Source organism: Centroberyx gerrardi, chromosome 16 (genome assembly GCF_048128805.1).
Source record: "Centroberyx gerrardi isolate f3 chromosome 16, fCenGer3.hap1.cur.20231027, whole genome shotgun sequence".
In the NCBI taxonomy this organism is placed as follows: domain Eukaryota; kingdom Metazoa; phylum Chordata; class Actinopteri; order Beryciformes; family Berycidae; genus Centroberyx; species Centroberyx gerrardi.
This window is the reverse complement of record NC_136012.1, coordinates 10,024,499-10,046,348: the sequence shown is the minus strand read 5'-3', so window position 1 is coordinate 10,046,348 and position 21,850 is coordinate 10,024,499. Positions and strand designations below refer to the sequence as shown.

Sequence of the window (21,850 nt, the reverse complement as noted above, 5' to 3'; positions counted from 1 at the left end):
TCTTTTTCATGGGAAGATCAGGCTCAGGTATAGAACAGCATACTTGGAGCTGGTGGGGATTCAGTAGGGTGGATGCTCTCCAACACAGGGGCTTTAACCCTGATCCTTCAGAACGGGTATCGAGGACGAACACCTTCCAGCAGCTTACCAGCTTTTTGGTATCGGTAATGGAGCATCGTATTAGTTCAGGCACAATCCATCCTCATAACAAGGCGGTTTAGTTAAACGACCTCCTCTCATACTGATTCTTCCTACACTGGCTGCTGCACCCAAACTGCTGCATGGTGAAGCTTTACCTCCACCACCCATCAGCCTCCACCTGCTAAGGTTCTATCCATCTGAGCTTAGGGGGCGGCTCTTAAAGCAATAACACAGATACAGTGTTGCTGCTCTTGCTCCGTTCTGTGTACACCCATGCTTGCTGGATAAGGAAACAGCAGCTAAGTGCATCAATGCCAACTTGTAACTATATTACCATTTGTTGCAAGAAATTGTTAAATCTGTGTTTCCTGACTGATTTGAAGAAACTGAAGTTATGTAAAAGGCTTCAAACAGTAGATTCTTGCAATGGGACCTCAGGTTTTGCACTGGTTTCATGGCATGTGGATGGAGTGAATCAATCAAGCTGATTCTATCTCCAAATGGCACCTACAAATGATTAGACAGAAATGCAACGATAATTCGCTGCCTTCGTTCAACAAAATGATCAAAAAAGCATCATCTTAAAACTGGTAGTGGTTTCTGGAAATACCAGAAACTTTCCGACAACCTCTAGCCCTTTTTGTGGACGGTCGATTCTAAGGCTATTTTTTTCCCACCTTACCTTCTTGACTTCGTACTTGATGGCCAGCTTGACGCGGCTGAGGCAGGGTCGGTTGTAGGCGCTGGGGGGGCACTGGTCCACGTCGCCGTTCAGTATGGCCTCCACCTCCTCCGTGTCCCGACAGAGGTCCAACACCCCCACCACAAAGTCCTTACACTGCATGGACAGCTTCCGGTAGTCGTTCTGCATGGGGGTGGAGGGGTAGATAGGGGGGGGGGGGGGGGGGGGGGCAGGAATAGAGGAGGGGAGGAGAAGATAGAAAAAGTCTAGTAATTTGTATTTCTCACCATCAGATTCTGTCTCCATTGTTCTGCTACTGGCTGCCACTCTTTGGATAGCCTCAGGTTTCTATCAGCATAATTATGCTTAATGATAATAATTTGTAGAAATGAGTGTATTACATGAACAAAACTGACCCTGAGTGAAAATCAATGTGTTGAAGTGTGGAAGATCAGCATGACAATAGTAGGCTGGTGCATGTTTTGAAACGGTAAAAATAGGTTATCAGCTGTTGAATGAATTTGCTGAGATTTTAATTATTATGAATCAACTACATAGATTTTTTCTTACTCACAGCTCATTTTAGATTGAGCCATGTTATTGTGCTTTTCTTTCAAATATTCTTTCAAAGTTGCGAGTCTGAATTGGGAACATCTTGGGAGTTGTAGCAGGCTGTATTTTGGGGAAACCCCACCTCATGCCTGCAGCTGTCTGAGAAGAAAAAAGTCTGAGAAGTCTGTCTGAGAAGAAAAAATAGGTCTGAGGTCTGAATATCGATATGCGTTTTTTGGTGTTAAATCCCAAGTCATTGGTTACCGAGGTGCACTACAGGAAACAATTTCACAGGTTTTCTCTCTCTCTCTCTCTCCCTGTCTCATCCCCTCATCCTTCTCTAAATCTGCCGTGACTTAACCGTATTCCTCTCAGGCCTTTCATCCCTCCGCCTCTTTTCCTATTCCTCTCCTAATTCCTCTCCTAATCCATCCGTTTCCACTTCTCTCCCCCTCTTCCTTGTCGCCTCCACCTTTCGCTTCTCGCCCCTTCCCTCTCGCACCACTCTCCCTCCCCTCCCTCCCCTCCCTCCCCTCCCTCCCCTCCCTCGTTCCGTTCCTCGACAGTTTACGAAGCGGGGAGGCAGCCGGCAGATTGGAGTTTCTGGCGGGGCTCAGAGTCCCTCGGTAATGTTGGCTCATTATGTATTCACAGTTGTGTTCACGCTGTGTTCAAAAATACCATTACAGTGCGCTGATAATGCCCGCTTTTACTGAAACTTTCACCCAGCCTCTTGTAGTTTTAAGACATCCCCCCCGAGGGTCTCCCTGGAAACATCATCATAATTTCACACCGTGAAAATTAGCTTTCCTCTTCTCCCTTTCTGTTCTTTTCCCCCCATTCTCCTCAGCTCTCTGTTTTCCATTTACAATAACATGACTTCTACCCCCACCAACCCTGACTATGTTTTGCATTCCTTCAGTATAGTTCATTCCTCGGAGGTGGGGGAGTGTCATTCTATTAGGGCTCTGATGGGTCTGTCTTGAATATAAAATGCTGTAATCAGTTTTGTAGTCAAGCATACAAACCAGAATATCTCCCTTCTGGCATGCCAATGCGTACACAATGATAAATGACAAAGAGCTAAATGTGAGAAATTCCAGAGGAAATTAGGCTCAAGGAATGATAAAGAGAGAAAAAAAGGGGGCTGGTAGATAGAAGGGGGGTCAAAAGAAACATCGCCATCTGCCAATTGAATAATGGATTTCTTGGCATCGACCATCTTTGTGCCCTCTGGGGACGGGGAGAGAAAGAGGCCATTTGGTGTATTTGTCTTGGGGGTGGATAAGTGTAAACCATCAATTATTCAATTCAGTTAGTGAAAGAGAGACAGGAAGGCATGGGAGAGAGAGAGGGGAGGACATGCAGCAAATGACCGCGGGCCAGATTTGAACCTGGGTCGCTGCGGGAAGGACTGAGCCTTATGGTACGCGCTCTACTCGGTGAGCCACCGGGGCGCCCCTAAACCATCAATTATGATCTCACGTCTCTTTTCATTTATGGGAAGATGGCTTCAAGGCATGAAATATAGGAGATGCATCATGAAACCCAAGACACACACACAAACACGTCACACATATATGTGAAAAATCAAATCACAAGGAGGGTTCATGGAAGGTAGGCATGTGGCAAGTGCCTTGGGGGCTAAAAGAAAGGAAAGTGAAAGATGGAGTGAGATTGAAAATGGAGAGAGAGAGAGGGGGGTGTGGTGTGGGGGAGAGTGAGAATGGTTACAGATGAGTGAACTGAAGGGGGAACATGTGCAGAGACTTAGAAAGATGGAGAAGGGGTGGTGGTGGAGGTGGTGAGGGAGATGTTGGATGGAGGGATGAGAAGGAGAGAAGGATAGAGAGAGGGATATGTGAGGACTTGTCCATCACTTGGGAAGAGAAGAAGAGACTCTTCAGTACAGACACAGCTGCTGTTAATAAGTCGATTTTACACCTCTGAGCATCTGCATGTGTGTGTGTGTGTGTGTGTGTGGGCAGGGGGAGGATAGTGTAAAGTGAGAGGAAAAGGGAGAGACCTCAAACCATACCACTACCTCTCTCTCTCTCTCTCTTTCTCTCTCTCTCTCTCTCCATTTGTCTCTGTCTATCTCCCTGTGTATTTCCTTCATGCAAAGGTCACAACACTAACACTGTAGATTCAGAACATCACAACATGACATGAGGACAGTGAAATAGGATGAAAAAAGAGAAAAATCTCATTCCCACCACCCTCTTTCTTGTTATCTGTCTTTCCCAAGGGTATTTGATGTGTGTGTGTGTGTGTGTGTGTGTGTGTGTGTCCAGGCTGTAGTGTGAGAGTGATGGGCTGTCGGGAAAGGTAAGCTGCTCTGTGATAAATATTCGGCGATTAGAGAGGTCCTGATATCCGTTCAGCAGCCCCATCATACACACACAACATCTCTGTACTGTCCTAAAGGATGTGACAGGTGTGTGTGTGTGTGTTTGTGTGTATGCCAGTGTATGAGTAAGCGTAGGGTTGCGGATGCTCATGTGTGTGTGTGTGTGTGTGGGTGTGTCAATGTGACATGGCACAATGTCCCTTGGCACAATGTCCCCCGCACATAACAACCATGTAAACATTGCTTGGGGCGACATTGAACAAATCACCTCAGGCTACAAAAATGATGTTCCCAGCACAGTGAAGGCACACACACACACACACACACACATACACACACACACATCTGCACTGACATTATTGTTCTTCTACCACTACCAATGACATCATCAAAAGAAGTTATTTGATTTGCGAAGGAGTGGTTTCAAGTATTTTGTAGTCCTGGAGTGCAGAAAAAACACAAGCCCGAGTCATTACTTATTCATGATGTGGATCTGACTGTGGAAATATGTTTTTAGCACTGAGCAGGTCATGAATTATGTGTGTGATGGATTATGATGACTGTGCTTGGTCTCCACTGTGGAGCTCCAGGAATAACAAGACTAATGTAATCAAAATCTAAATATAATGTTATCTGCTTTAACTTGGAATCAATAAAGTAATCCTTAACATAATCAGTAACCAGCTTAATCCGTAACGTAATCATTAACCAACGCACAAAGTATCATTCTCTGTACTTACTTTTTGGATAATTTCACCTCCAAAACCTATAGGCTATAGTATCCATTCAATGGGTACAGCATGGTGCTAACCTAGTCTGATTCCCACTTAGGCCACGCATGCAAAAATATATGTCCTCCAGGCCTAAAGTACAGTTAGATCAATATATGAGGCCAATGTCACACTTTTATGAAAAACTGGTTATCAGTTAGCCACTGGCGTCTACCTCCGATATATTGGAAAAGATTCAGTTTGTTTGATTACATATTTTTGTTATTGTTGAAAAACTGGATACTTTTTTTTTTTGGCATGAAAATTGTCAAATTTAAAGATACTCAATATCAGTACAAAGCATTGGCGGTTGGCAGCTTCAAAGCTGGCAATATATCAATATTATTGTTTATCGTCTTTCAATAGAATCATATTGTGATGAAATTATGATATTGAGCTATCGCGATACACAACCCTGTTGTCTAAATTAATGATAAAAGGCAAATACTAATTAACAAGCACAGATCCTGTACAGACACATGGCGCGTGTTCAATTCTATGCACTGAAGCACTGCGACACGGTAAAATTACCTAATTCCACTAACGTTACTTAAATACCACAAGGTAACGCTAAAGGCACCTACCGTTAAAGTCTGTAGGGCAGCGAAGACGAGTTACTGTCTGCAAATCCCCGTTACTAACTGTGGAATGTTAAGTTTCACTTTGTTTTCACACCGGGAGACTCTGTGGATTGAGTTCAGTGCTGCTGGTCTGCTGTCTGTACAGCTCCAAATTACAGACTGACTTGATGCAACATCAGACACATTACAGGTTGATTTAGATCCATTTCTATACACTGAGCAACTTTTGATTTTGTGCCTCTGTATGGGAAACACTGCATCTCACAGTCAAAAACGCCCTCTAGAGGCCATCTGACGAAGCACATCATCTCACTGAGCATTACCTGACTGACTGACTGACTGACTGACTGACTGACCTGAATTTGCCTTGTGACGCACTCGGCTGCGCCGTGGGAAAAAAACTGATCACAAAATGAGATCTGAAACAAGTTTGAAAGGTTTCTAACCCTAACCCAGTTTTATCATACTTTATATTAACATGCAGTTCAATGTGATGAACATCAATTTGGTTATTCAACTTTTTTTCTTTTTCACCTTTATTTATTCAGGGGGAGTTTCACTGAGAGCAATGCTCTCTTTTTCAGGAACGCCCTGATCACATTCACACACATTCACACCTGGAAGCTGACCAGTACAACCACAGTCTGATCTGCTGGCCACTGAGCAGCTCCACTGGAGTGGTTGGGGTTAAGGGCCTTGCTCAAGGGCACCTCAGTGGTGGTAATGAGGGAGGGGCAAGCGCTGCTTTTCACTTTCCCCACCCAGATTTATCCTGCCGGTCCGAGGGACTGAACCGACGACCTTCCGGTCACAAGCTCGCTTCTCTAACATTTAGGCCACCACTGCCCACGCAATTGTATAAATGTTAGAAGACATTATTATTTATCGATATAGAAATAATTTCTTATGATTATCGTGATGATTGTCCATACTGCCCAGTCCTAATCGGTCGAACCCTATTCTTAAAGTGCTTAAAGGTGGATAAAGGCAAATGGACAAGGATAAAGATAGATAAAGGTACATGCCAAAAAAACAAAAGTTAAATATACAATTCCCTCTATAATTTGAATAGCATCACTATCTATATCCAAGCTTAACCATTATTTTAATTTGTGTAAAAAATTACTGTTTATAATATTACATTTAAAATCCCCCTTTCCCCTTTAAACATCTTGAACAACCCAACAAGTAATCTTATTATGTTATGTACAATGTCCAAACTTGTCGTCCATGCTAAGTTGCCTCCTTTTACCATGCATAAATCTCAACTTTGGTTCAAGTCACAGAGCAAATGTCAACTCCATTAACGTTGATGAGATTTTCTTTTTTGATTTTCCATTATATTCCCTCTCAAATTCCAAGGAGAAAGGGGATAAGTGTCAATTCAGTCTTGAGTCTGTCACATTTAATATCTCAGTGACACTATTTCCCAATCTACGCCCTATTTTTTTTTATCACCATTTTTATTTCCCATATGAAAGATTACTGTCTGAGGCTGTTGGCAGGCTGTTTTAACATTATTTGATATTTTAACGTTGTAATGAGAGGATGGGAAAGGAGAGGGACAGGGAGACAAAGAGAGAGAGAGGAAGACAGAGGGGTGATAATGAGACGGTAATGAGACAGATGAGCTCTAACAGAACTCTGGTCCCTCAGGTGAACCTTTCTCATTAACCTGTCTGGAGACAGAGAACAAAATGACAAGCAGAAAGGCTGTCTGACGAACAGAAAGGCAGACAGACAGAGAGAGACAGAGGGAGAGGGAGAGAGAAATGAAGAGAGGGATGGAGATTGTAATCTAAGAACATTGTTATTTAATTGGTTCACTTTCATGATCACGCTCTCGACATGAATGATCTCCACTATAAATATAATTCAGTATGCAACCAATGGAAGCTGAGCAGTTTATGCCACTCCAAAGCGAAACCTGTAATACATGCACCTTCTCAGAAATAGTGTTCATCAAAATGTGTTCACTGCCTCCTGACTATTATTCCATTATAACAGAATAACAATTCATTATACCATATAAATAACATTACAACTGACAAGAGAAACCACACAGATGACAAAGAAAACATGAGAAAATGTGTATAATGAACCAAATGTGAGTAAGCTAACACAGAGAACATTTACACTCAAGCTAACCAGTTGGTAAGCCAAATCCACACAGCAAACGACACCAACACCCCATGGCAAGCGCACTGCCTTTCCCATCATTCAATGTGCACTCAGAGTCCAGCTCAAGCAGGCAAAATGAGAACAAAGCCTTGGATGCTTACCACACAGGACAGCTTGCGTCCACTTGCAAGTTTGCCGATGTTACCAAAGAGTCTCAGATTATTTTGAATTGCAGTTCCTTATGCCTCTGTTGGGCAGTGCTAAAGGACTGTGAAATGATAGTCCAAAAACTACTTTATATTGGAAGGGTGCAAGAAATTTATGACAAAAAAGCAGCAGGAATGGAACACAACACAATCCAGTAAATGCTCTATGGCATTCTTAATGTGAGGAACAGTAATGACATCATTACATATGGAAAGTCACAGGAAGAGCACAACGCCAGCCTCAAAGCTGTATTCCAGCAACAGAGAGAGAAAAATCCCACACTGAATGCAGAGAAGTGCAAGTACAGCAAACTCTTTGGCTATATCTTCTGAGCTAAGGGTATTTCTGCAGATCCCAAGGAGATCATTGCTATCAAGAACCTTCCTTCTCCTGTGAATGTCTCTGAGGTTCGTAGTCTGCTCGGAAGGACAACACACTGCTCACATTTCATTCCAGAAAGGACCACACCTGCTGCAACAGCAAGTAGCGATGTAAAAAGCTGGAAACACAACTGATGAGCAAGACAACCATGGCCCACTCTGATCCAGCGAAGAAGCCAACGCTTCAGGTCGATGCCAGCCCTGGTGATTTACGTGCCAAAGTTACAGCTACAACAATGACACCGGTGATTGCATCATCGAATATGCCAGCTGAGCACTCACAAAACTGGAACAACGCTACTCACAAACTGAGAGAGAAGCTCTGGCAATCATCTGGGCTTATGAACACTTTCATCTGTACCTTCATTACAGACGACAAACTGCGTAACCCCATCTTCAACAGCCTGAAAGCTACACCACCTACTTGACTAGAATGTTGGAGACTCAGGCTGCAACCCTACAACTACACAGTGAAGTACAAGACTGGAAAAGACAATCCTGCTGACAACATGTCAAGGCATCCTGTCAATGGAAAAACCCCACACAGATCTTCTTGCATGGCAAAGGAATCAACAGCACAGTTCCCAAGGCGATGACACTTGAAGAAATTCAAGAAGAAACAAAGAATGTTTCAGAAAGTAATGCGTCTGCTCACCACAGGAAACTGGCATGATGCACCACAAGAGACCATGGATGCTGATTTCCACACTCTGAAATCACTCTTTCGCTCTGCGGAGTGTTATTCTTAGAGGAACAAGGCTTGTATTACCAGCCACTCTCCACCACAAAGCCATTAGCCTTCACAACCAGGTCAAAAGGACTACATAACACTTCATTCCATGTCAAGCAGCATTCACCCAAAACCACCAAGAACCACTCAAGCTTCCTGCAGGCCCATGGCAAGAAGCTTCCATTGTCTTCACAAGTCATTTCCAGAGGTGTGACCAAGTCAACTTTGCTTGAGTCCCAAGTCAGTCTCAAGTCTTGAGGCACAAAGTCTGGAGGCACAAGTCTCAAGTCAAGTCCCAAGTCTAAATGTAGATTACCAAGTCAAATCCAGGTCAAGTCCATGTCATTACTGTCAAGTCTCAAGTCTAAATGTAGAAACCCAGTCAAATCAAGAGTTCAGTATCAATTTAATATCTAAAGAAAACAAAATATCTAGGACTTTTCAATGCAATATGGTTTTAGTGCATCATGAGTTTGATTTCTATCATCAACTTCAACTTCAATAAATTCAAAGAAAACAGAATTTAAATTCAGTCGTCATTTACACAAACACAAGATCTTTTGTCAAGACTTTAGAAACCTTTTCAAGTCATCAAAGTACAAGTCAAAGTCAAGTCCCAAGGTACCAGAACCCAAGTCAAGTCAAGTCTCACGTATCCTACTCCTACTACTATAATTGGCGCCAAAACACTGTTCAGGGGTCGCACCAAAAAAAAAATATTGCAGATTTCTAACCTAGGCACTGACTGTACTGTACCGTAGTTCTATTTCGTGGAGGTCCGTAGTTCTATTTCGTGGAGGTCCGCCCCCCCATAGTGGAGCTCTGCTGCTATTGGTTTACCCCACTGCCGAAGCAGCACCAATGACGGTCTGCCCCATAGGAGAGCTCTGCTCCTATTGGTTTACATGACTGAAGATCAAATGTATGAATGTCAGCGCGAGCCAGGACAAAGAACAAAGTCCTAAAATGCCCAAAAAGAAGCGACCATCACTCTCGGATCGCGAGGCCAAGCGCAAGAAATTGGCTCGAACTAGCGAAACTCCAGACGAGTCAGGTAAGAATTCTGAACCCCAACCGGGACAAAATTTAAATGTAAGAACATAATGTTTTCACCTTGCTAACATTTACACACAAGTTAGCTAGCAACGTTGTGTGTGAGTGGATGGAGGGAGGGAGAGGGAGCTCTAGAATTGCCACAGTTATCCAAGTAACATTAGAGCGATCAAAGGAGCCACAACTGATTTAATGAGCCATTCGCAGTTTCACTGTACCGGCCGTGTGTACTTAGACTTGCATGGCTTAATCTTTGAGACAAGCATATGCTACTGGCAGGATCAACCAGGTAGCCTCTTCCCGTTGGCCGCCGGGACGGAGCGCTCCGACACCCGCACGGACCACGCGTCTGGGCCCCGCCGTGGACCCGGGCCAATGGCTACCGGGGGCGGCGGAGCGAGGCTTAGTGATAGGGGGGTCCGACGCGTCGCTTGGGTTTTCCCCGAAGAAATGGTTGTGGTGAGCCCAGGGGTGGGCTCGGTAGAGGGTAAGAGAAACAACGTGTTTGCTGGGAAAGCCCGCCACCGCTATATACAGGGGGGAGGTGTCCAGCACCGGGGAGGGTGAGGGACCCCGCGACGGGCTCCGTGGTAGGACTACTGGGGCAGATGGGGCGTCTCGGTCTCGCTACTGTCAGGTCGGCGACGGAGGAACGTGGAGGACGCCCTCCACGCATGCCCTCCGTGCCATAGAGGCGAACCCACAAGCCGGAGGAACCGTCCGCCCGAACACCGGCGCTAGGCCGGAAGGATCAGGGGGAAAAGGTCAGGGGTGAGTTAGGGGGAAAAGTTAGAAACGCCCGAAGGGCGCTTTGTGCTAGTTCTCTTCATGTATCAAGTCAAGTCTCAAGCAATTCAAATTGTGACTCAAGTCTGACTTGAGTCCCCACCTCTGGTCATTTCCCATCTGGCAACAACCTACTTGCTGACGTATACGCCAGATGCTGAGATAGTGAAGTCCACAGCAGCCACTACTGTAACTCCTAAACTGGACAAGATCTTTTCATCGTTTGAAATACAAGCTGTTGTGAAAACAGACAATGGACCCCCATTCAATAAACAATAATTCACACATTTCAGCCACTACCTGGGATTCAAACGCAAAAAGATAACACCATATTGGCCAAGAGCAAATAAAGACTGTTACAGCCACAACATCTGACAGAGGACCTTGGAAACAGGATTTTTACAGTTTTCTCAGGAACTACCATGCAATCCTTCATGATACAACTCAACAGACTCCAGCTGAGCTATGGTTTGGAAGACAACTCCACACCACTCTCCCCACAATGCAACTCTGTGCACCAAAGACCAAACTCTGTGACACTGACCAGAAAGAGAATGCATTGCTTGATTTGTGTGTCAAAGAGACAGAGACAGAGAGATGTATGAGACTGACAGAGCGCTTGATTCCTTCTCTCTTTGCACCTTTGATTCATCCCCTCAACGCTGTCACTAGTCTTGTCATCCTGTCAATCTACAGTTAAAAGTAATAGCTTATCCCTGACATTTCATTTAAATAACTGTCATTTATGCTACACTCCATTTTGTCAGAGATTCAACTGACAAAATGTTGGGTTGGTCTTTCCTGGGAAAAATCCCCTGCTGCACAGGAGCTGATGCGTTTTACGTTTTCAGCAGCTGGAACAGCAGTCTGTTTGGAATAAATAGAAGAACTGTACCTACAGAAACTCAAATTTCACCAACAGAAAATCCATGGAAAAAGACGTCACAGTAGTGGTCACACTGTTTGATAAGTGGCAAGTGCAGTGAAAAAACACCACAGCACCACAGCTCAGCACCAAAGATGTTGGCAAAATCAAAAGAACAAGAAACTTGCAGATTTCCACTCTAATGCTTTTTAACACTCCAGCATATGAATACTGTTGCTGTGTGCATGTGTGTTTGTGTTCATGTGTGGTTACGTGTCTATGTGTGTGTGCTATATGTCTGTTTGCGCTTGTGTGTGTGTGTGCATGTGTGTATGTGTGTGTGTGTGTGTGTGTGTGTGTGTGTGTCAGCAGTGAGTAAGCAGAGCTTAACAGTGTGGCTGCTCTGAGTCAAAGATGTAAAGACTTTAGATCTGGTCACTTCAAACAGCATCATTACCCATCACACACATGAACTAGCTAATCCTCTCTGACACCCAGAAACACAAACACGCACGCACGCACGCACACACACACACACACACACACACACACACACACAGAGTCCACACTATTTTTGTGAGGTATCTTTTAGTGGCCACAGTATATAGAAAGCAGCTTTTTGCCTTGGCAAAAAGTTCCTCAAATCTCCTCTCATATTTTGAATCAAACAACAAAGTGTTCTATTTTGCAATTCTCATTTCACCACACAGCCGGAGGAAAGATTGCATCAAGAGAGGGTTGTTTAGAGTAACAAACTACTGAGGCTGGGAGCGCATTGGGAAATCCATTCAAGATGAGAGTTTAGGGAAGGGTAGTGAGGTGAATCAGATGTTTGTGAAAGCTGAAACATTGGCTCTGTGTGTGTGTGTGTATGTGCGTGTGTGTGTGTGTGTGTGTGTGTGTGTGTGTGTGATGTAAGGGTATTAACAGAGTGAGGGTAGAGAGACAGAGAAAGACAGGAAAGGAAAAGTCAGATATAAACAGAGAGACAAAGAGAAGAGACAGACATAGAGACAGTCTCACCTTAAACTCTGTCTCAATGTTGGCCAGTCTTGCCAGTTCATTGCTGAGCTCCAGTGCGGTCAGCACCGGGTCTTCACTGCTGAGCGACAGGTAAGCTGCACTAGCCAGGCCCTTGTAGGCATTCATCCTGGAGCGCGAGTGACTGAACGAGTCCTTCTTCTGTTTGTCCACACACTCCGCACACTTGCAGAAGTAGTCATGGGGCCTCTCGATGCGGGCCCCCTTGGTAAGAAGGATGTGGACGATCTCGTACTCCTGGCAGTGGGCGGCGAGGATGACGGGCGTGACGTCGTGCGAAAAGCGCGTCCCGTCCTCGTCATAAGCGTAGAAGTCGTCGTCACGCATCTCCTGCTCCAGGGGGCTCAAAGCCAGCCGGAGCCCCCCGCCGAAAGCAGGGTGGCCGAGGATGGCTTCAACGATGCGCACGTAACCCTTGGAGATGGCCAATAGCAGGCCGTCGCCGATCCTGGCCAGCCCCTCCTTCTTCAGCAGCAGCTCTGTCACTTCCAGGTGCTCGTTGCCAACCGCCAGCTGCAATGCATTCTGGCCCATGTAGTCCACGCAGTTGAAGTTGAGGGTCTTGGAGTCCTCCAGCATTTTGCGGACCACGGGGATGTTCCCGTACTCTGCGGCATCCAGGAAACGCTCTTCCTCTGCTGTGAGGGCCGAGCCGCGCTCATTGAACATGTAGGCGGGGCCTCGCACCGCCTGGCGACGCCCCTTCTCCCTCAGCGTGGTGTGGCGTCGATGCATGACCTCCACCCTGGAGACACAGAGAGAGAGTAGGAGGAGGAGGTAGCGAGAGAAAGAGAGAGAGAAAGAGATGACAGAGTTTGAGATTGAGGGGTGATGAAGTGATGGAAGTGGAGATGAGGAAAGAAAGAAAGACAAAAGAACAGGCGGAGAACAAGAGAGCAAATGAGAGGAAGAGGGAGGCAAGAAGAAAGGACAGTATAATTAGTTGCATTAAACCAACCATGTCGAAACACAATGAACAAAGTCGTTAATATCTCTCTCTGTCTGTCCCCAGCCAGATCAATCAATCACTACCATCAAAGCTCATCGCAGGGACATCTCAGGTCAACGGCTCTGATTGGCTAAAGAGAGATGAAGCTGTCTACTTAATTGGCTCTAGCATGACATACTCAGGCATTGTCACTCAATGGCCATCCAAAACAACTGGCTTTCTCTTAGTGAATAGTGATTCACTTTATCTCTATCTCACACACACACACGTACGCTTGCATGTACACACACACACACCTCCTGCCCTACACAATTTGTTTTTTCTCGTCTGTCTTCCTAAATGGAGCAGCATTCCACATCAACAGTCAACTGTCAAATCCCAGCGGGACAGAGAGGGCAGAGAGCTCCTTCATCAATAGGGACTTGTCAAACAGTCACTAGCAGTGCCTCGCACAACCCCCCCCAGTAATCACCACTGTAACTCCAAAACACATTTCAGTGGGACTATTCTGCTCTTCCAATTGGATTTCAGAAACACAAAGATCCACTGCAATGTCTCCAGCAGCTGAATGGCCCAACACTCCCACCATAATCGCAGAAAAAAACCCATTGATGTTCCCCAGCATTGGAGAAATAAGAGGGAGAAAGGATGAGTTATATTGTGGGGGCAGAGCAAGACAGATTGGAAGTGCTGAAAGGAAAGCTGGAAAGGGAAATTGGGACTGATGTTGATGGAAATAAACTCACAGTTTCAATTATTACACAGTGCGTCTACACTATGAAATGTTCATTTCAAACTTGACATTCAATAAAATGTTAATATGATGCTGTGTCAGTGACAGCAAAGTTAGATGAGTGGGTGAAAATTGAGATGTTGCTTACTGAAACGATAAGGAGCAAATAATACCAAAAGGCCCTTCGACAGAACAAAGGTTAGCCAGATTGTATCATGATCTAAAAACCACTCGGTTCTAGAAAATGACAACAATGCAATCAGATTTCCCCAAAAGCAATGCTGGACCTTGGTGACAGTGTGCAAGCAAAGAGAACAGGGCTATTTGTGAGGCACAGTCCCATAACAGCGTATGCATTGTTTACTTTCACATATCATGACTCAACATTGTACTCATCCTACATTTGTACCATGGGAGGCTTCTTGATTCCACTTCTCTAGCAGTGAGAAGGATTGGTGGAAAACGTCTAATAACAGCATCACTGTGGGGCGATGCACAAGATTCCAAAGATTGAATGCCATAGAAGATAGTTAGCAACGGCGCTTGAGGAGGGTTACAGAGGTAGATTGGCTGCAAATGTAACTGTAATGACCAATCTGTCAAACTGTGTGAAAGTTTCAAGTGAGACGCAGGGAAGCGAAGAGGAAAGAAACGCAACAACAATCACTATTGCAATGAATGAATTAATAATTCAACACAAATTTAATCTTGAGTTAATTTATAGAGGATATAGATATAGCAAATGTTTGTGAAACTCAATCCACTGTTGAAAGAAAGAAACACTCTTATAATCTTCTATTCATTCAGAAACAGTAAATGACAAAAATAAATATTTGGATCTATCTTTTAAACTCAACTGGTTTGCCCGAGATGTAAAGGTTTTTCAGACCAGCAGCCTACAGCAAGTGGCGATCAACCAAACTATCAAAAATATATTACAAGGCTTTTAATGAAATTAGATTTACATGGAGGTTCTCTACTGATGGTCCATGACCACATTTTCTGGTTTACAAAGAACACTAGCTAATAACAGTAAGAGACCTGACAGCCAGCACTGTATTAGTATTTGAGACTGATGAAAAATGAAATATAAATGATGGCCTAAATGAAAATGGTTATAGGCCTAGTCAAGTCATTATTGAAATTATTTCTTTGTTTTATCAGGAGTAGTGAATTATAAGTATGGTAAAAGGATTCACGTCTGCTTTCTATGTTGCTTTACTTTCAGTTCAAAAGTATGATTGCCCAGGACTGACCATGCAAAAGGCTGCACAGAGTCTCTCAACATAATCCTGCATTGCACTGTTATCTGAACAGAACGGTGACCTTACGAATGGCACAGGGCACAGCTCAATGAGACCCACTGCCTCAGACTTTGACAATTCCTGGTCTGGTTATGGCTATCTGTGAGTCTGTGTGTGTGTGTGTGTGTGTGTGTATGCGTGTGTGTGTGTGCGCGTGTGCGTGTGTGTGTGTGTGTGTGTGTGTGTGCGCGCAGGGGGGCTGGACATTGGAAGAACAGGTGAAAATGGAAACCTGTTCATGGTGGAAATATTCCCTGGGGGCGTGAAAGGATGTGGAACTGAAAAGATGAAGAGAGCTCACCAATGCAAACCACAGTGGGAGAGTCTGTGTGTGTGTGTGTGTGTGCGTGTGCATGTATGTGTGTGAGCGAGAGAGAGAGAGGAGAGAGAGAGAGTGTGTGCATGCGTGCGATTAAAGGGTATAAAAGGTCTGCAGCTCTTGATTTTCGATTTACCCAGTCAATCAGAGCTGTGTGTGCCTTAGGCTGCCAATCAATGGCACAGGGAAAAAATCTCAAATAATCGCTCTCTCTCTCTCTCTCTCTCTCTCTCTCTCTCTCTTCCTCACACACACACACACACACACAATCACGCACTATATCTTTTATAAATGCACACACACATGCAGACATACTGCACTGCTATATACAGTACATGGCCAAACATACATTCACATAATGTTGCATGTGTTTGCGTATGTGTGACTGCATCAGTATATCAGTATACATATGTTAATATGTGCATTGGGGGGCGGGTCTTCATAAATGGAGGACCAGTCTGGCTGTCTGCCTGTCTAGATAACCTTATAGTCAGGTAATGAATTGCCACTCTCCGTCCCTCCCTATCCCCCTCTCCATCTATCTCTGTCTGCCCTCGCCTGTTTGTGATTCCGATCTGAAATAGAATTTACCTGCATCATTACTATGAGTGGAATTACAATCACAGAGACAGATGGAGAGAGAGAAAGAGAATGAATGATATGAGGGAAAGTAAGGCAGTGAGAGACAGAGAGAGACGACTGTAAGTGAGGTGAAGTGAGAAAGAGAGAATACTGTAAGTGGGGGAAAATGGAGGGGTGTATGTACCTGTGCATGCATGTGTATTGGTCCTCTTAGAGACAGACCAATAAGACAACAAAAAAGAGAACCATGGAAGAGCAGCAAGAGGCAGGAGCAGAAAGTGTGAGAGATCACACATATGTGAATAATAGAGAAATACGTTGAGAAGATGTGCACAGGTAGAGAAGAGGTGAACAATCACACTGTATTCATTTCTACATGTTTTTCTTATTCTACCTTGCTCCCAGTGTAGTGTGGATATTGTTGTCCTTTCGTATGTGAGCCAGAATGCTAATGGAGTTGCCACTAGGTGACCCAGCCACAGCGCTTCTTCTAAAGCAGCGCACAGCCCATTCCTCTGTAGTTCTTTGTCTCTCTTAGAATACAGCACTCCTCCGTGAGAGCACCAAACCATAGACGATTTCCAGATCCAAGCACTCCAAGTCGACACTTGTGTCCTTTAGGAGAACGTTCTTCTAAAGTTGTCTTAGAGAGAACAAAGTTCTCAAGAACAAAAGAACAGAGAACGCATCTTTACAGTTTTGATGTTGGACAGTCAAATAAGAAACACGTGTTCATTTTCCAACTGATTCAACCGGCTTTACACTGTAGACTATATCATTGTGTAGAAGTGATGTGCCATTCTAGCAATGAATCTTGGGGCTTCCCATTCTTTCTCGTCGGCAAAGTCACCATCAATGCATGCTCAGTTGGCAAGTAACCTTCCGTCCTCCTTCCTCAGCATTCTTGTGTTTTGGAATCGTACTTTGGCCGTTAGATAATATGTCGCGTCTATAACGCGTCTCAAAGAACACAAGAACGCACCAGAATGCACACTGAGGAAGACCTCTTGATTCATTACAGTACATTTTTAGGAATTTAGCCTAATGTTCTTATCCAGAAAGACAGAGATTGAACCTGTGACCTTTCAGTTACATTCCATTGTTTACACTGCTAAGAGTTTGCTAAGAGTATGACTTGCTGAAGGAAATTAAAACTTCTCCCTACTTCCAGATCACAGTAGCTGTGTTTCTATCATATATTGAATTAGAAAGGCTGAATGGAAATGACAGATTTTGAGAAATATTTCTTTAATATGGCAAAAATGTTTTGAAGAAGCAAACGTTTTTATGTCAACAAATAAATTCTGTGATGTTTACAACTTGTAACTCTGTGCTGAACTGTTTAAAGTACATTGTTACAAGTCTTTCCTGCATAAATGCATCACCATTATTAGGTGTTCAGGAGGAGCACCTTCATAAAAGCCTGTGTGTTCGTCCATTTGTGTGTTTGTGCGTCAAGTCAATACGTGAATTAAATATTTTGTTCACCTCTTAGTTCCAACAACACTGTGCTACCACAGCACTTTGGTGTTAACAGGTTGAGTTTTTTTTAAAGTCAACGTGGTTTTACTCACTCCAAGTATACACACCTCCCTCCGCACCCCTCCGCCTGAGCACCTAGAAAGTGCTAGTTGGGGAAATCAACCACTTTCTTTTTGGAGATTAAAAGGTTTTTGCAAGACACTCATGAAATGTGAACAAACCACTTACGGCTTCAACATACCCTGAAAATCTCATTTAGCTGTCACATGCTGTCAGCCTTTGAAGCAAGAACTCCGTAAAAACAATTTGAGAATTGATCAAAAAGTCCCAGCATGGCTGAGCTTTCTGCAGGTTATTTACATTTGGATCAAACAGACAACCAGGCTGGGTCATTTACCACTTGAACCGGGGAAGGATGGATGGATGGATAATCAGATGGGTTTTGTGGATAACAACTGATAAAGGAGTTTCAGGACAGATTTTATTTACAGAATAGAATAATGAGTTAGTACTTTCTCAGTGTGCAGACATGAGCAGAATATTTGAGGATGCACACGCACACATAGATGCTCTCTCTCATGCGGTAAATTGGCAATTTTTAAGATCAAAGGTGAGTTGCTCACCACATTTCACTGGTAATGAGAAACAGGCATGTTCACCCTCTCTTGCCCGCCTTCTCTCTCTCTCTCTCTCTCTCTCTCTCTCTGTCTCTCTCACACACACACACACACTCACAAAGGCGTCCGACATTTAGGCAGGCATCAGGGAGAGCAGACATGCTTCTTTTCAGCGCAGGGCCTTTTAAGCTGAACACTGTTGTATCAAAGAGACGGACCGGAGAAGATCAAAGACAAAACACAGAGGCCTGCCATCCTCAATATCTGATGGTCATAGCTAGGCTGGCAACACTACTGTAACATCCACTGCTGTCACTGTTTCTGTGTCTGTGTCCCCTTCCTCTCTGTGGAGGCTTGTTTCCTACATACATACACTGGATCACATCTCCTCACTTCCAACAAATAGTCTTGTGAACACTGATTTCACACTGAAGTTGTAAAATATATAGAAAATTGGTGGGAAAGAGAGGAGAGGAGTACATTTACAATATGGCAGAGGGGTGTCCAGTCAGTGTTTTATGAAAGTGTGTTTGAGAGTGTGTGAGTTTGTATTGGGCAAGCTGATTTCCATAGTCTGCTACAGCCCTGAGTCACATGGCCTTGCCCCAATCTCTCTCTCTCTCTCTTTCTCTCTCTCTCTCTCTCTCTCTCTCTCTCTCTCTCTCTCTCTCCCTCTTTCACACACACACACACAAACTCCCTGTTGACTGCTGCTTATGCATTCGTCTCACCAGAACCAATCAAGATGCTCTCTCTCAATTCAAGGACGACTTAGGGGCTGTAGCGGAACACCTCCAAACACACACTTATTTATGACACACACACACACACCCACACACACACACACACACACACACACTTAGGCACACATACTTCGCACAAATATACACACACTTACACACATATACATAGATTTACAAACACACAGTACACCATAATCACCCCAAGCCCTCTAAGAAAAGTATTCAGAGAGAGAGAGGGAGAGAGAGAGAGAGAGAGAGAGAGAGAGAGAGAGAGAGAGAGAGAGAGAGAGAGAGAGAGAGAGAGAGAGGTTTACCTACTCCACTCATTTGGGAACCATAGGCAGGCTAACACCATCTTAAATGCTATTTATACGCAGTTAAGTGCAGAGAAATACACTTTGGTGGCCTAAATTATTATCATTATGATGTGAAGAACGTGGCCTTCCAAGAATACTGCTCTAGGGTCACAGCTACACAGACAATAGCCCATGTTACTTAATGCCACCGGCTCAGTGAAAATCCTAGTTGCTTTACTGTACACTCTCCAAATCTATCTCTATATTTGTTGAGATTCCAGGTGGATTAGTTACACTTCATTCAATGTTTCTCTGAAGGCGGAGTAGCCTTGCAATTTCTAAACTACCGCTCAACATCCTCTCTGCATCACTATAGTATAGAGTTTTGGCTGTGTAAATCGGCATAATATGCACTTTACAACCGCAAAACTTACCGCGCATCATGTCTTTGGATAAAAGTTATGGGTGAATAAAATAGGCGGACTCACGTTTGTTGGTGCTGGGTTTCGGAGTTGAGCTCGGTGTCTACGAGCTGAACCGAGTAGTGGTTCCCGTAATCCGAGAGCTCCGGCGCGCGGTGGAGTCGCTGTCCGCGGTGCTGAAGCCGATCCGCGTTCGCCGCGTCTCCTCCTCTCCGCCTAGGAGACGGCTCATCGCAGCGGCCGTCCACCGCGGCGAGCCGCGCATCCTGCCGCCGGCGGAGAGGGGAACCTCCGGCGTCCCCGGAGCGCTGGCGGAACTTTGGCGGGGTGAAGTGTGGGGAGTCCCCCGGTTTCCTGCGCTCAGGAGACGAGTGGAGACGCTCCGGCGAGGCGAGGTAAGGCGGGTCCGGGTCCCCGAGCAGCGGAGAGGCGGAGGAGAAGAGGTCTAGGGGCCGCGGAGAGGAAGGAGATCCTCCGGGAGGACCGAGAGACAGAGGCGGGGAGGGAGACTCGGGGAGATGAGCCCTCTCGCCGCTGTCGCTTTCCTCTCCTTCGTCAGACATCTGGAGAGTTCGTGAGCAGCATATAATACTTTGAAATGATGATTTTAGCTATGTGCCAGACATTTGACTGTGTTTGTCAAAGTTTCAACCGCCCAAGTTTCTTCTCAGCCGCGTAGCATCGACGAGCCCCGTACCACCTTGGACACACGAGTGCGTGCGCTAATTAGAGAACACCAGAGTGCGCGCGCAGCAAGCCAGCTTCTTACAAAAAGGAAGAAAATGAATAACTATTGGCTACAGCTGAAATAACTTACAAGATATGGCTACACACTTGATTATATACACTATATTTACATTTTAGTGAGATTGTCGAGAACAACAGATTATTTGAATATGCCTATGTACATTTCAAGATAGATAGATAGATAGATAGATAGATAGACAGATAGATAGATAGATAGATATAATTTTATTATGATTTATTTCAATGATAGTAGCTTAATTCTGATTTTATGTTTTAATAAGCAAGCTCACACACACACACACACACACACACACACACACACACACACACACACACACACACACACACACACACACACACACACACCAGGATATCCCGACTCTTTTTCAAACTATGTACACTTAAAATAATATTTTCCCTGGTTTATTAGTAGGGACCCGAGACCGAAAAAATGAACGGTCTTTCATCAGACTGACACCAGACTGCTTGCAAATAAAAGTGGGAAACGAATAAAAAATGTTTTAAAAAAAGCCCTCTTAGCTTTTAAGAGAGGCTGCTGTGAGAGGGGTCGCCTGTTTTGAAGTCATATTTCAAAAGAATAAGAAGAAAAGAAAAAAAGAGAGAGAGGGAGAGAGAGAGAGAGAGAGGGAGAGAGAGAGAGAGAGAGAGAGAGAGAGAGAGAGAGAGAGAGAGAGAGAGAGAGAGATTCAACCTGAAAGGGTTGGAGGGTGGGCTGGGGTGTGGTGGGGTGGAGGTGTGTGTGTGTGGGGGGTGGGGGGGTAGTACCATGTGCCCACCTGTTGTTTTCCAGCTACTGGTGGTGACATATGCTTGCTATGCCTCCAGAGAACAGATAAGTCATTTAAATTAATAAATACACCTAATGGCCTCACTGGCCAGTTTAGCTGCATTGAACCCTTTGCTCTTTGGTAGGTTAATTCAATAACACACATGAACAAAATTCCTATTAGGCCTCTCTGGATAGGAGGAGGCAGAGCACATTTCGGACATTTCATATGCACTTCAGGTGGCCAGTGTTTGTCTCTGAGCATATGAACTCCGTTTGAACCTGTGTGTGTGTGTGTGTGTGTTTATGTGTGTGTGTTTGTGTGAGTATTTCCATGTTGCAGGTCAGGCTATATCTGATGTTCTGGGAAGAGCTGTAGGAGTAGAGCGACAGTGTGCGTGCGTGCGTGCATGCGTGTGTGTGTGTGTGTGTGTGTGTAATTAGAGGCAGAGTCTGATTAGTCACGATGGAGGACAGAGCACTTCCTGACCCCCTACACAGACAGCGGACAATAACCAGTCCTCAGAACTCGGCTCTCTGATCTACCCCCGTATTCAGAGACACACACACACACACACACACACACACACAGGCCTACTTTACATGTATG

At 44.7% G+C, this 21,850-nt stretch overlaps 1 protein-coding gene across 2 annotated transcripts in view; it reads right to left on the bottom strand.

Moving 5' to 3' along the window:
* trpc7b (transient receptor potential cation channel, subfamily C, member 7b) overlaps window positions 1-20,269 on the bottom strand; it is a 68,240-nt gene extending 47,971 nt beyond the window's left edge. For both annotated transcript variants that reach the window (XM_071899869.2, XM_071899870.2), the window contains exons 1-3: window positions 19,773-20,269; window positions 12,242-13,004; window positions 824-1,006 (exon numbers count right to left, since the gene is read on the bottom strand). In XM_071899869.2, coding sequence (XP_071755970.2) covers window positions 824-1,006; window positions 12,242-13,004; window positions 19,773-20,269 — 1,443 coding nt within the window. The remainder of the gene's footprint in view (window positions 1-823; window positions 1,007-12,241; window positions 13,005-19,772) is intronic.
* Between the last annotated feature and the right edge of the window lie 1,581 nt (window positions 20,270-21,850).